This window comes from Convolutriloba macropyga, chromosome 1, assembly GCF_964194025.1.
Source record: "Convolutriloba macropyga chromosome 1, txConMacr16.3, whole genome shotgun sequence".
Taxonomy (NCBI): domain Eukaryota; kingdom Metazoa; phylum Xenacoelomorpha; order Acoela; family Convolutidae; genus Convolutriloba; species Convolutriloba macropyga.
The window spans coordinates 67,621,173-67,635,854 of record NC_134468.1 but is presented as its reverse complement, the minus strand read 5'-3'; the positions used below and the strand labels follow the sequence as shown (position 1 = coordinate 67,635,854).

The following is a 14,682-nucleotide window of genomic DNA, read 5'->3' as shown; positions in this document are numbered from 1 at the left end:
TATTCTTATTCTACTATACTTCGTTTGTTGCTTTCCAACATACATAAAACTTCAATTTGATCATCATGAGGTCTCAATTGCATCTGTCAAGGAGAAAAGCTTAAAAGTATCCCGAATTCTTACTCTTATTGGCCTCAGAATTAATGTTTTCATATTAGGGTTTATTTACTCTAATGGTAAAAGGACAATTCTGGTAGATAATATTCACAAAGAAAAAACGTTCCTATTATCTCTAGTTACCGTTCCAATTGTATAATAACTTCGTAAAGCAAAGCAGTACAGTTTTATTAAGAAAAGATGGAAGCAAGCTGTGGATCCATGCATTGAAGAAGCGCTCTCATATCTGCATTTCATGTTTTTGGTCCTTGTTTTTGGAAATGAAGCTCCAGTTCTTGTACCAAATTGAACATGAGCTTAAGTGCTGCTATTGTTTTCAGAAGAATGTGACACGAAAGCATTGTGCACTAAGATGCTGTGACTACAGATAAGAAAGAACCAATTCATCATCTGACCAATTTCTTTGTGTTGCTGATTCAAATATGTAATAGCAACCTTAGTCTTGTTTATCAATATACATCAATTAATATTAAATTCAGTGGAACAGGATGAAACATATCGAATTATTCGTCTTGTCCTGACAACAGTGGTCCATAATCGTATGTCTACAACAATAAACAACGTACTGTATTCAGTGGCTTGACATCATTCAGTGCCCTTGAATATTGCTTAGTCTCGCCCATATAAAATATAAGCTAACCAAGAAACCAAAGTAAGCAAACACGCCGATTCATTTGAAGCTATACGAAACACCGCAGCTTCGATTTGCCCCAGCTAAACCATTAATTTATAACTACAATTTTATTTTGCGTAACTTTGAGTTGACACAGTTTGATGCGAGCAAGTTTTGTATAACTTTGGTGAACTCAATTATGACGACAGTGAATATGCTATGGCTGAACTACGTATGGATATTTTCCACTTTCATGGGGTAAGACTTTTCTTTATTCTTGTTGTAGTTATCGATTCAACCTCACAGAAACTTTTTATTCTGAAAGTTTCAGATATAACAATCAATGTCCCAGTAACGCATTGCTATGCACTCCGACATTTTTTAACAATGTAGAATTTCTGGAATCAATCACAGAGAATTCTAAGTTGGTGCAAAAGGCCTTTTTCATGGAATCTATTACAGTAAGAGTCTGTAATTGACAAAATGCAATTGCGAGTGACTTATTTTGTTGGAAGAAGCATCGCTCACTTCGATTATCTCGTTCACGCGTGATAATGGAAGTACGCCGAATACTACAAGTTAAATTGAGATATATTTTTGATATTCAGTAGTAATAGTAGCGGTAGCGAAAACCGGAATTACGTTTTAGAAGAATAAACGTACCAAAAACTGGCGATGGAAAACATTAAATACAGAAATGAGTTCAGCTATATTGTTCTGCAAAAATTTTCAAAATTTGTCAGAACAGTAACATTTTTCGTTGTTAAAAGTCCGACAATCCGCCTCTATATGCCCCTCTATAACCGCATAACCGGTATATGCCCCTATAAAAAAACCATGGCCCTCTATATAACCCGTAACTCCATCGGATAATGTTGCTGAGATAGAGAAAAATAAGATTCAATTGGTTAAAAAATAGAATCCGCAAAATAGCGTTTTCTTGCAAATTATATTACAAAAGCATGCCACTCTCTATAACCCATTACTCCATCTTTTAATGTCGTTGAGATAGAGAAAATTCTGATTTTAGGTGACGACATAACATGCAATTAAAGCCTCATTTCTTTCAAGCAATCATATGAAAATTTGCAAACCACTAAAAAACAAAAATAAAAAATAAAATGCTGAATTGTAGACATAAACCAGAGTAATCGAAGCGAATAAAAATATTAAAACTTTACATAACAGGGTCTGTGCAAAAATAACAGAAAATTTCTGTGCGTGGAAAACATTTGGACATGGAAAATTTCTCTAAGAAGCGAATAACTTGTCAATAGAAGTGATGAAAAATTGAATTTGGAGAATCAAATAGTATTAGTTGGAATTTTATTTCCGTGATTCTGTTTTAAAGGTTTCCACGAAATAGGAAGAGAAATTATTACGAGAAACAAGGAGGATCCGTAACGTGCGTTTGCACATAATGTTCCGACCCTTCTCCTCCGCTTTTTTTTGGCTAAATGGTCTACCAAATGAAGAGATAGAAAACTTTCAAAATTTCAGATTTTGTTCAACAAATTTTTGAATGAATAAAGTAATGCTGAGTTATAGGGTCCATAAAAGCTGTCATTGATGGAACTACGAGACAAGACAATCGTTAAAGTCTTATTAATTACTTATTAATTACTGAGTTATAGGGTCGATAAAAGTTGTCCTTGATGGGACTACGAGACAAGACAATCGTTAAAGTCTTATTAATTGCAATCAAAACTCGGTGTTGATATTTCAAAGAAAATTCTAACAAAATCAAAATGGCATCCCATAACACCTGAACTAATCAAATTAACCTGTACCTCATTAAAAAAAAGAGGGGAGATCTATCCTGAATGAGGCTCTGTAACGATTCGAAAATGATTAAAAATGAAAATTCGAAAAGTGATTGACACCATTAGGTATCAACGGAAATCATTCAAATGATTCATTTATTCCACTTACTGTATAATTGAAGAAGCTACTGGAACCTGTAAAATTATACCTTTTCAGGAAGCAATTCAGACTGGTCATTATCCAAAATATGTCATACGACTACAAAAAGCGACAATATCAGGCAAAAAATCGACAGTTTTAAAAAAGCAAATCATTAAACAAGAAAACGGTGTTGCAGCCGTTAAGAGAATAATCTATTCACTGAGAATATTAAGTAGGTTTGGTTGAGCTATCTTTCAACACCAATGGGACCTCACCATTAGTTCGATATTGTGGCAAGGAAACAAAGAGCAACTTAAAAATTCTCACATGTCCAAAATCGCATTTTCAAACTGAAATTGCGTAGTATTAAAGCCACAAACTTTTAGTTGAAAACAAAACAGATATAACGTTTCGATTTTGGCTAGCTATAACGAGCATACGTCTTTGCACAGGCTAAGCCATCTATTGGCAGAAAGTCAAAAAGTGACAAAGCTCAAAAGTCCATTGATTTTTATGAAATATTTTTGAAAGATCATAAAAACCATAAGCTTTCAACTAATAACGAAAAAGCAGAGTAACTTGCAACTCAGTTGGATTCCAATCAGAAACAAAAAGGGGAAGGTTCAAAAATGCTTTTGTTTGTTTTCGGAACCATTTCATGTGAAAGTCATTAAAACCATTAGCTATATGGAAATTCGGATTTTGTACATTCATACAATAGAAGGCCACTGGGATCTTTCGAAATCGATAGTGTTTTGAAATACTACAAAAAATCAAGAATCACTTCCAAAATTATAAATTCTAATAATTTTGCGAGAGAACGGTATCGCAGTCCTCAAAACCATAAGACATTCACCAAAAACATTAAATATGTTACCAAATTGAACTTCAAAAATTGCTAAACATGTAATAATCACGTTTTCGTTTTTGAAAACTCGTAGTTCCTAAGCCAAGAAACCATAAGTTAAAAACGAAACCCCATGGAAATTAATTCCCATGGAAGAAAAGTTTAGCTGCCTTTACTAAGACTTAGTTACAGGTCGACAAAAGTATGATATAAAGATGCGTAGTTCAAAAGTTCATTGATATTTTCTTTAAACAAATATATACAATTTCATAAGAACCATCATATATCAACTGAAAACAACTACGTCATGAGACTGCAAAAAGAATAAAAAGTGAAGGCAAAACAAGAATTCAATTTGTGTTTTTTAAAACACTGTCAAATCCTTGAAAACCATTAGCTCATCCTCAAAAGTTAATTGTTATGTTCATTGGAGCTCAGTCTCATTTAAATAGGACTTGCACCTTGGTTTGAAATCATTTTCTTCAGTAATTAACAAGAAAAAAACGAAAATTTCAAAAGTATTTTTGAAAAAGAGCGCGCAAATATAATCCGAACAACTTTTGATTGTAACAGTCCGCAAAGAGCAAAACTTGCCCTGATGTATCTGCGCGTCCAACTAAAAGCCCTGATTGTCCCAAGTGTTTGTGATGTAGCAAAGTTGGCAAATAAAATGTTCAATATATCAAAAATAAATGCTGCATTTTGGATACATCGTGTTAAATTAGCGAAAAACTGTCAATATTTTAATTCATGGAGACAAAATTAGCCCTCTTTGGGGTTTAAGAGTTTTTTTAGCAGTTTTCAGGTCGCTACTTCTGGCAAGCATAGACAAAGTGGGCTAAAAAGCATATTTGGCACTTTTATGATGAGAATTTTTGAAATTTGAAAAATTTAGCACTAAAACTCGAATCTAGCCATTCGGCAACGTCCTCTGTCTTTAAAGGTAAAACCAATAACACTATTTTTAATTTTTACAAATTTAGGCAAAATTAACGAAAATTTTGGCTAAAATTACGGAAAATGTAAACAAAAAGGGCGGGAATCGGTCTACTATTTACAAATCTTTAAACCTCAATATATCGCTGAAAAGACGAAATAAAAAAAAATCCTATTATATATTCTACGCTGGACTGGCTTTTTAATGATACCACTCCGAAATCTCTACAATGAATATATCGATCAGCTAAAATTGATGATCGACCCGTATAAAGTTACTGTCCGCCAAAGAAATTTTCTTGGTTGGATCATTATGGAAGACGAATAACCGTGTTTTGAATTATAAACTAATCTGTGTACTAGCTAGTTGTGTGATAGCCAAGACGTTAGGCGTGCGGATTGCATGCCATAAATTGATGATGCTATCCCTTTCCTCCAAATTTCAGACAAAAAAGTGGTCGTAGTCACCAAAAAAGCAATGCTGTTCACGAAAAGTGAAGTCTGGTAAAAAAATAGAAAAGGACAGCTGCGCGCTGGCTGATTCTATTAATCAATTACAGATAGAATGCCTAATGATGCTCGGTTGTGAGACAAAATTATTTTTTGCAATAATTGTTAGAGACAGGTTGAAAGCACGGCCTGAAGCAATTGTGGCTTCAAATTTGGATCATTTTGAAGTTTTCTCGGGTCTACTAGTTTCTCGGTATTATTTGACAACTAAATAAGTTTTTTAGATACAAAAAGGCTGTTAATCATTAAAGGAATGTGTTTAGACTTTCTGTAAGTGTTCTTCACGAGGAGGATACGCTTTGGTATCAAATGGCTTTCCCTGCTTCTGAGAAGAGCGATTTGTCCCAACCAATCAGGCTTTTTGTCAACAGCATCCTCATGTGGAGGTGGTCTGGAAGAGTTGATGATGGTGCCAATTACGACCCTCCTGTCGACCTTGTTTGTCCAAGTGACCACTTAACTTTGGAAGCCCAACCAAATTTGACATATATTATCAATGAGAAATATATCTCGAACGAATTTAAGATGTCACAGAACGCGGACAATTATACATATAACGAGCACTCCGATTTCATGAGCTCTCGAGCTTTTGGCGAAATCTGTAGCAGTCAACGCGAGTCGAGCAGTTCCAGGCTATTAACATTCAGAACGCAAATTACTGCAGCTGATTTTCTGAATGTGAGCAACTGGATAAAATGCGAAGACAGAAAGTATTGTAGCGACTTGCTCGATAGAGTCGGTCTCGATTTGAGGTCGCATCACTCATTTTTCGACTTCCCGCTTGACACCCAGCTTGTTCCATCACCAGCATCTCAGTTCTTCGTGGCTGACATTTTTGACGGTCCTGATTTAGATGTCTTGAAGAATGTTTTGCACGAACAGCCCAAATCTGTGAACTTGACAAAGTTGACACAAGACTTGGCCAAAAGCGATAACTTCCGCGGAATCAAGTAAGGTTTTTGTTGCTCGGCCTTTACCACAAGAAAGGAGACAGGGTCAATTGAAAAGTGGTTGCAAATTTTTCTTGAATAAATTAGCCATTTCTTTTGCTAGGTTGAATTGGCTCGAATGTATCAAGACTAATGTTGATACAGTTTTTATTGAAATGAAATTATGGTGTTCTAACTTATTTAATCCATATATTAAAACAGCCAAAAAACTTCCTAGAAGTCACGGACGAAAATTGAATATCGCTTTTTTTGTTTCAACCTCCAACGTTATGTAATGAGGGAAGCTATATTCTAGCCTGGCTTTTTTGTTCTGTCATTTTTGACCCCCAGAAAAATTGATCAGACGTAGACGTGAGTAACATTATTCGAAAGCTTTTACAGAGTAGAATATTTCCGAGTTTTTTATTTTGTTTTTACTGAAAACATATGACGTTTAAAATCTTATTTTCCCTTACAAATGAAAAAGTTGGACAATATTGGGCATAGTTTAAGATTTCAATGAAATTAGATTTTTTTTAAATAATCGGTTTTCAAAAGTAATGGATGCGCTCCAGTATTACAAGCTTTTCTTTTAAGTTAACATAACTTTTCGGTTTATGTTTTCACTTCTGCCCGCATTTTTTTCTGTTAATTTGTTTTGTAATTTCGCACTATTTTAGAACGTTAGTTTCCTAATAAAACGCTGCTTCAGATCCTCGAGAGTACAAATATATTAGTTTACTGGCTTCAACAAAACTAACTGCAAGTTTTTAACTTCTTAGTTTAGCGAGAAGTTCTTCATGCTTGCTTATTTCGTCACGTCAATGAAGGCGACGCTTACCCAATGATTATCATGCTTACTGGAAGTTCGCTACTAGCCGTTCGAAAGCACAGATGCGCGATCCTCTTTGTCTAATCTATACCACGTGGTTTGAATACCTTTTGCCTTGAAATTTCCTCGTCTTACCGAGAGAAATTTATATGATGGCTTATATATAGTCTGAGGTCAAAGGCCGCTGCTCATAGATTACATAAGCTCTGCATCATAGAATAGGTTTGTATTTTTCTGGGAAGTTACAATCGTTATCAAATTTGGCATAAAGTCGAAGCCTGAGAAAGAAAAACTTAAATTATTGACTTCATAGCATCTTATTTTTTTGAATTGCTTTTTTTCAGTTTTGACTGTAATCGCAGTTCACTGTTTTCGTTGTTTCTCTGATTTTAGTTGACATTAGTTTTTAATTAGAACGAAGATTGTTTAGCTCTGCACGTGATTTAATTTCCTGGGGGATATTCATCAGGTGGGCTTGTTTTTTTGTACTTAAACAAGAATCTATGCGTTGTGCAGAAAGTTTCTTTTTTCACTAAACGCTTTGATTTAAGAAAGTTCTAAAACAAAAAGGAACGCCAAAATGGTGTCCTACGCGTGAAGAAAAAAGCGAGGAACCAAGAACCGTTCTATAGCGATAAAAACTTGTTTCTTAAAAGAAAAAAAATGATTTTATTGAAAAATACAGTAGGTAACAATATTTACGTTCCTTTTCTATGAGAACTCAATCAGAAATTTTCTCATATTCATTTATCGCAGTTTTGGATTAACTATAATTTAGTATTCTGATTATCAAATTTTCTTTAGAGAAAACTCCCTTAATCTGTTATTGAAAAATTTAAGGTGCTGAATTTTGATAATTGTTACCTGTGTTCAAAATTGAGCAATGGTTTATATAAACTTTTTACATTTTTATTAAAAACGGAAATTGTTTCTTACATAGCAATTGCAGAGTAAGTGGAGCACAATTTCACGGATTAATAGTCATGAAAAAAGAATAAAACTAAGGAACATCTGGGAACTGTTCGTACATAATTCTTGGATCTTGCGTTAAGTTTGCCCTCTATCTGTCATCGACCGTTCAGCTCTTATACTAAATCGGAAATTAGAATTGAATTTAAAAATTTCTGTTAACTTCGAACATAAGTTCAAGTATGAAATTGATGTTTGTTTGTCCTCATTCAAGAGGAAAATTATCGGCTGAAGTTGCTAAAATGTAAGCTATCGATTCTTGGGAATGATATTAAATTTTTGCCGAGAAAAATTTGTTTGGACGAAATTGTGAACTACAAAATTCATCAAAAGTCCTTTGAAATTTTTGAACAAAAATATTGCAAAAAAAATTCTATTTTGAAGATATCAAAGACATCGACTCAAGCTTTACATATAAAAACTTTGGTATGTTATTTGACAAACTGTAGTTAAATAACCTGTCATAACTTATCTGGAATCCAAAAATGATGGAAAGTGATCGTAAATTCCCATTTATTTTACATCTATGCCTTAAATGTTTTCCGATCAAATTTTGAATTACTTTTGCTCTCACCTCTTAAGCATCACCTTTTGATTATTCGTTTTCTACAGCATTTTTTAAAAGCTTAAAAACATGATCGCAGATCAACCGTACTTCGATTCTGAAAATAAAAACTAAATCTGTATCCTTCTTGAAGCTTTGAAGCAGATGATTCCTAAAAGACCAAATGTAGCTGCTGTAGAAAAGTATAGTTAACAGCCTATTTGCTGAGAAAAACCGTAGAAAATTTTGAATAAGTAATTGAACCGGGTCAAAGTTAATTAAATTAATGAAGACGACATTTCTATTAAAAAAATATGCGGATCAATTGTCGCAGAAAATCAAAAATCCTGTCAAGACATTAAACTAAAATAACGAAAAATGCGACCAAAAAGTTTTGAGTTGCAGTTGGCTAATGGTTTTTAAGTTTTTTGCTGACCTGTGGTTGAATGACTCTCCGTTCTGAGAAACAAAGTTGTCAAAAAACCTAATTAAAGTCGCTATCTCAATTTCTTGTCAGAAAAAGACGATATTTGATTGAGTAATAATTAACTTTAAAACGATCAGCTTCCCAGTATTACGACACAACTTTGTTCGGCATCGACAAAAAATCGGAGCAGAAACTTGTGACGTTAGGATAACGTTTCGAGCTTCTACGCCGCTTCTGTAGAACGTCCAACGTAATCGATTTGGTCGTGGAAGAAAAATCCGGTCTCCCATTGGTATTCCGTCAATTCTGACGAATTTCTGGAATAATATGTGAATTAATCAACTTTTCTAGGGACATTTGGCTGAATTCGAGACTATAATTGTTCCGACCCCTCTTGAGGGGGGGACTATATACTCAAATGGGTTTTTTTGTTCAGACAATTTTGGCCGGTCGATATAATAATCGTACAGGGTTGTCAGTGGTATCATTAGAAAGCCCGTCCAGCGTAGAATCTGGAATTAAAAAGATTTTTTCAATTTTCGCCTTTTATAGGGAGTTATCGAGGTTTAAAGTTTTGTGAATATTAGACGTAATTCAGCTGTTTTTATTCACATTTTTGACCGAATTTTCGTCAATTTTGACCAAATTTTCGTCAATTTTTGCTAAAAATATGTTAAAATTGTTGGCTCTAGTGTTATTGATTTTATCTTTAAAGATAGAGGGGGGTTGCTGGATTGTTTGATCCGAATTTTATGGTTAGAATTTATGCTAAATTTTTCAAAATTCGTGATTTTTCGTCGAAAAATTGGCTTTTTTTAGCACACTTGCTTTAAATCTGATGGAAGTAGACACCTTAAAACTGCGACCATATTCTTCTGAAGCTCAGAAAGAGCTAGTTGTACTCTCGCTGGCTTTAGGAGTTGTCTGGAATTATAGTTTTGCCAATTTGATGCAAGTTTAGCTCGATAATTATACAGAATGCATTATTTATTTTTGACAAACTGAAAAATTTTGTATAGAATTGATCTATTTCGCAAACATTGCAACAATTTTTGTTAGACTTGCAGCAATATCTGGGCTGATCTTGATGTCACCATGGATCCTTATGATTAATTTTTTTAGATTTTAATTGCGCGCGAACTTTTTTCAAATTATTTCCGATATTTAAATGTTTTTTATGTAAATTACAGACAAGAATTTCAAATCACGACTCAATTAATGACAAACACTATTTACAATAAACGAGACCCAACGAGCTTTATCATGGTTTCAGAGTTAAAATCATGATTTCTATGGCTCTGACCAATTGTTTTCGTAAAAATTTTGTGGACTTGCGTTTTGATTTCATTTCTTACTTTTTGTAGCCCAATGACTTATTTTCCCCAATCAAACAATCAGAGATCCTGTTAGTTTTCAGAAGGTGTAACAGAACCTAGACATTTTTTTGAGTTTTTATCTAATGTCTATTATGACTTATAATATATGTGTTTTGAGAAAATATTGTTGAATTTTTGAATTTTTCCAGTATTTTATTTTCTCTGAACTTCAGGCGCAGTCTCAGAAAAAACGGACAGAACCCGACTTCCTGTGAGTAATAAATTAATGTCATTAATGGTTTTATATTCAACTAATGGTTTCTTTATTTTGGCGTGGTTTTTTTATTTTATACGCGTCTTCAATTTTTCTTTCATTTTTATCATAATTGCATATTTTATGAGTTCATTTTGTTTCCTTGTCGAATTATCACAATATTAACCAGTCAAATTGAAGAAAATTGTAGTAAAAGTGTAAAACCTTAGAAAAAAGGCGTATCTGGATATGCTAATGGTTTTTCTTGAATAGTTTATGCTTTTTGGTCTGAGACAGTTATCTCGCCAAACTTTGTGGGTTTTTTTTATTTTGCCTGTGTCTTTCTTTTTGTTGTTGTACGCCATATACCCGATAACGATAGATCTTAATTGGGTTCCCAAGACGTAAAACTCAACCTAGTAAAAGATTTTAGTTTATAGCCGTTTTTTAATGACTTTCAAATTGAATGTAAAAAAAGATTTTTCTCATCTGTCTTATTTTTTGCTTTTATTTTTGTCACCATGTAACTCAACATCACTTAATAGAAGTCTCAATTGTTTTTGTTGATTGGAAGATTTTTTTCGCGCTTGTTCATACATTGTGACTGATTGCTTCAACCATTTAGTTTCATAAAAAATTTTCGAGATTTCTAAACTGTACAATTTTTGGGTTTTCTGTTGCCATGTTTAAGTAGTCCTATTATAAGGAGGAATCGTTGATGTTAAGATCAAGGGAAACCGACAAGTTTTAGTTCCTAAAGGTAGCATTCTATATTTATAGTGCCTTGAACAGTGTCATGTCTTAAGATTGTTTGAAGTTTTGTTTTCTTTGTTTTTGTTTTTTTGTGGGCTCGTGACTTAGTCTCATTATTAACAGGCTCAATTGGCTTCCCCTGAGGTATTGAAACTTATTCCTTTGATTTTCGTTGTAGTCACAAGTCTCTTATGGCTTCTGAAATAATTTGTTTTCAAAAAAATTCAGGTTTTTGTGCTTCGTCTTTTTTAAATGATTTTTCGGTCGATTTGTACCTCAGTCTCTGTAAACACTGGTCACAATCCGTTTCCAGAGAGCAATAAATTAATCTTTATAACGGTTTCAGTTTCAAACATGTGTTTCTTGGCTTTGTTACTACTGCTGCTATCAGATATAAAATGTTATATTTTTATATATTTTTGCATGTCAAAGGATTTTTGGTTTGTTCTTATATTATAACAATAATCGTTGATCCCATCAGTTTTGAAATTTTGCGCAATCGAACATTGGATAATGAAATGTCTCAATTGCTTCCTATGTGCGTATTGTTTGTATTATGAAATTAAAGTCTGTATAATAGTTTCAATTTAACGTCGATTACGTCCAATTTTCTAGCGATGCTCCTTTTCGACAAAGAAGAACAGGATTTTGTGCTCTCAGTAGTTCCTGTCATATGGATTGGATCATGTCGCAGCTGTTTTTATTCTCCCCCGCTCTTAGAGTGAGAGCGAAGTGTTAACTGTTTAAATCTAAGTTGATGTTCCCCTCTTATTAACTTTCCAAAAATTATATTTATGCTTCAATGTTCATGGAGAAAAGCAACAAGACAATAACTCTAATTACAACAATGGAAATGGATTGAACACCTCTATTGAAAGCAAGTACTAGAAATAATTTTGCTGAGCAAGTAGAGAAAATACGTTTGCGGCTTTTGTCATGTCTTGTGAATGCGTCACCTCTACAATGGGAAGCAACTGGGTGATCACCGTGCATATCAAGACTTCTGCTTGCACCGAAAGTAATTTTTCTCACCGCTTGATAAACAGGCACCAATCTCTATTTTGCGCGTACTCAAAGTTCATTGAGTGTAGTCAGAGTTGAAAATATTGGAGGATCAGATAACCAGAATAGCGAAAGAAGTCTGTCACTTTCTCTAAAAGAGGTGCACTTTTCAACGAGTTCCAATGATTGTTTTCTGTTTTCGATCTTCTGTGAGTTGCTGGTTAAGTTGAGTAAATCTTGCTGATTATAATGGCTTTGAATAATTAATTTTTCTTTCGTACTCTGGTCACTTTTTTAACTATTTCCTAAGAACATAAACAACAAACGAAAGGTGCTTGAATCTGCATTTGTGTTTGGCAGAATAGGAAGGGAGGCTTGTAGCTTGAATCACTTGAAGCAGTTGCCATTAATTTTTTGAGCTTCACGTTGTTCACCGTCAAATGTTTTCGTATTGTCTTTCATTTCATCACTTGGTTTTACAGTGCATGGAGTACACTGACCCAGGGGCACCGTGGCGTAGAATAGCAATAGCACACTTATTATCGTCGAAGTAATTGTCCCACTATCTGTATACTTGCTTACCTGCAGAATAATGGGGACAAACTATGCACTGCCATTAGCCCCCACGAACATCAAGTCCATAGATTTTATTCTCATATCAACTTCGTTAAGATCTCTTGGAGGCGAATGTTCACACTTGTCTAAAACAGGCCTTATTCAGGTCCTTTCTTACGCAAAATTTCTCAAGCTGCTGCATGTTAATTCTCTGTGCCTGCGATGAGACAATTGTCTAGATACGATGTGTGCGGAGTTAAGTCTGCTAATGAGATCTGAATTTGTTCTACTGTTGGGCACAGACGGAGAGAAAAAAATTAAAAGGTCCTAATGGGTCGCCCTGCTGAACTCTGCTCATGTGCTTTATCAATCTTTTTTTTCTTGAATGAGCCGACTGTGCTGAGATTAGCATAGATTTGCGAAAGCCGAAGTCCCCGGCACTCCTTTATTATTAAGGAAATGAGGGCTCAACAAAATTGTTAAAGCTGAATAAGAAGCTTTAACAATTTTTTCATTTTTCATTGAATTACGGGTCTGCGTTCTGGGATCAGTTGCGTCCCCTGGTAAATCATTTGGTGTTAGAGTGGTGTTATTCACCTTTGATCGCTCTGTAGGGTCATATTTCATGTCGTTGATATAATTTAATTTCGTACAAAAACAACTTGCATAAGAATAAACTTTTATTTGAAGTCTTGAAGAATATTCTGCATCTGACATATGCGACCATTACGCTCTATTATTTTGCTAATACTGATAAGGAAGAATATAAACTTTTTCATAATATTACATAGTCAGCTGATGTTTGGAAATGTGCTTGTTGTTTAGAACCAGTCTAAAAGTTAGCATATGCGACCACAGCTTGACTGGCAGAGTCTGTGACAGCTTTACTGACGTGACGACGCCTAAATGTGAACAAGCCACTATCAAACCGAAATGCTCCTGTCGTAGTTATTGTGGATCGATGTTGCAAACTAAAAAGCATCATAATGACGTTGCAGAGATTCATGACATCATCAACAGGATCACAAAAACATGGACCCAGAAGTCTTCAAAGGAGTCGAAGAATATGGCCATTGTTCAGCAATGTCCTGAAGGCAGTTCCAAGTGCTATTTCTTTCTTCAGTTAGTCTTCAACGATTCGCTAACTCCTGACATATCTGCTCTAACAGATGCCTTGGAGGTTCTTGACGAACCATACATATTGTATTACGGGCATGGTGGCATCGTCTACAATAAAGATTCTGGTTACCATTTAAGAATGACGATAGCTGCGAAATTTTTAATAATTCTCTTCAGCATCTCAGGACTGGCAATCGTTATTTTTTACATCTGGAAACGATCCAGCGCCAGACCAGTGGATCAACCGGTCCAAATGGCCGACATATCAGACAACGACATTGACATTCACGGACATGTAAACTATCCACCCAGCCATCAAACTACTGGTCAGGGAAGTAGTGGAGGCATTGTAAGCAGCGTGACGTCGAAGTTCTTCGGAAATAAGGAGAAAAAAGAGGGATTCAATAAACTGCACAACTCTTCGTCACTTGATTTGATTCACGATGTAGAAGACGGATTTGATGAAGATCCAGTTATGTTCAACACAAGTCTTAATGTTTCTATGTAGATGTGTAGCTAATTCAACCTTTTAATGTATCTTAGTTTGAATCAAAACTGACTTGTAGAGTTTCTTCTCTTTTATCTACTTTCTGATTTTGAAATTAATGTCATATAACAATTGCTTTTGTATATGTGGAAGGATTATGAGCTGAGCTTCAAATTATAAGGTATGCGTACAAAAAAATAAGGTTTGGCATCAACCCGGTCTATGAAACGAGTAGGCCTGACATCCTGAAGTTACATCTGTAATAATCAACAGAACAATGCACTTGTAGTAGTTACGAAATCCTACCTTAATTATTTAAATGCGCCCTTCCGATTAAGAATAGAGGGAATGAACTGAAAAGACCGATCATCAGTGATACTTATACCTCCGGGGCTCTAACATGAAATTTTGAATTAAATGTTTACTGCTTCTCTAACAAATTAAATTCTATATATCTGACTACAGGAACTCTGAATACGCACCTAACTGAGACAACAAGGTTTTTTTTGTTCCGACCCACTTGGGGGAGGAACTATATACTCAAATGGGTTTTTTTGTTCAGTCAATT

General features: G+C 34.5%; 1 protein-coding gene across 1 annotated transcript; it reads left to right on the top strand.

Moving 5' to 3' along the window:
• Window positions 1–416: 416 nt before the first annotated feature.
• Window positions 417–14,246, top strand: LOC142341850 (uncharacterized). Its single transcript, XM_075393116.1, has 3 exons — window positions 417–988; window positions 5,192–5,878; window positions 13,334–14,246. Exons 1-3 carry the CDS (start codon window positions 930–932, stop codon window positions 14,133–14,135), a joined length of 1,548 nt encoding a protein of 515 aa, XP_075249231.1. The 5' UTR covers window positions 417–929; the 3' UTR covers window positions 14,136–14,246.
• The last annotated feature ends 436 nt before the right edge of the window (window positions 14,247–14,682 follow it).

Coding starts and splice junctions, on each gene's coding strand:
- LOC142341850 (XM_075393116.1), top strand. CDS start 930: ATGACGACAGTGAATATGCTATGGCTGAACTACGTATGGATATTTTCC. Junction 989..5,191: donor ATATTTTCCACTTTCATGGG/GTAAGACTTTTC, acceptor GAATGTGTTTAG/ACTTTCTGTAAGTGTTCTTC. Junction 5,879..13,333: donor GATAACTTCCGCGGAATCAA/GTAAGGTTTTTG, acceptor CTTGTTGTTTAG/AACCAGTCTAAAAGTTAGCA.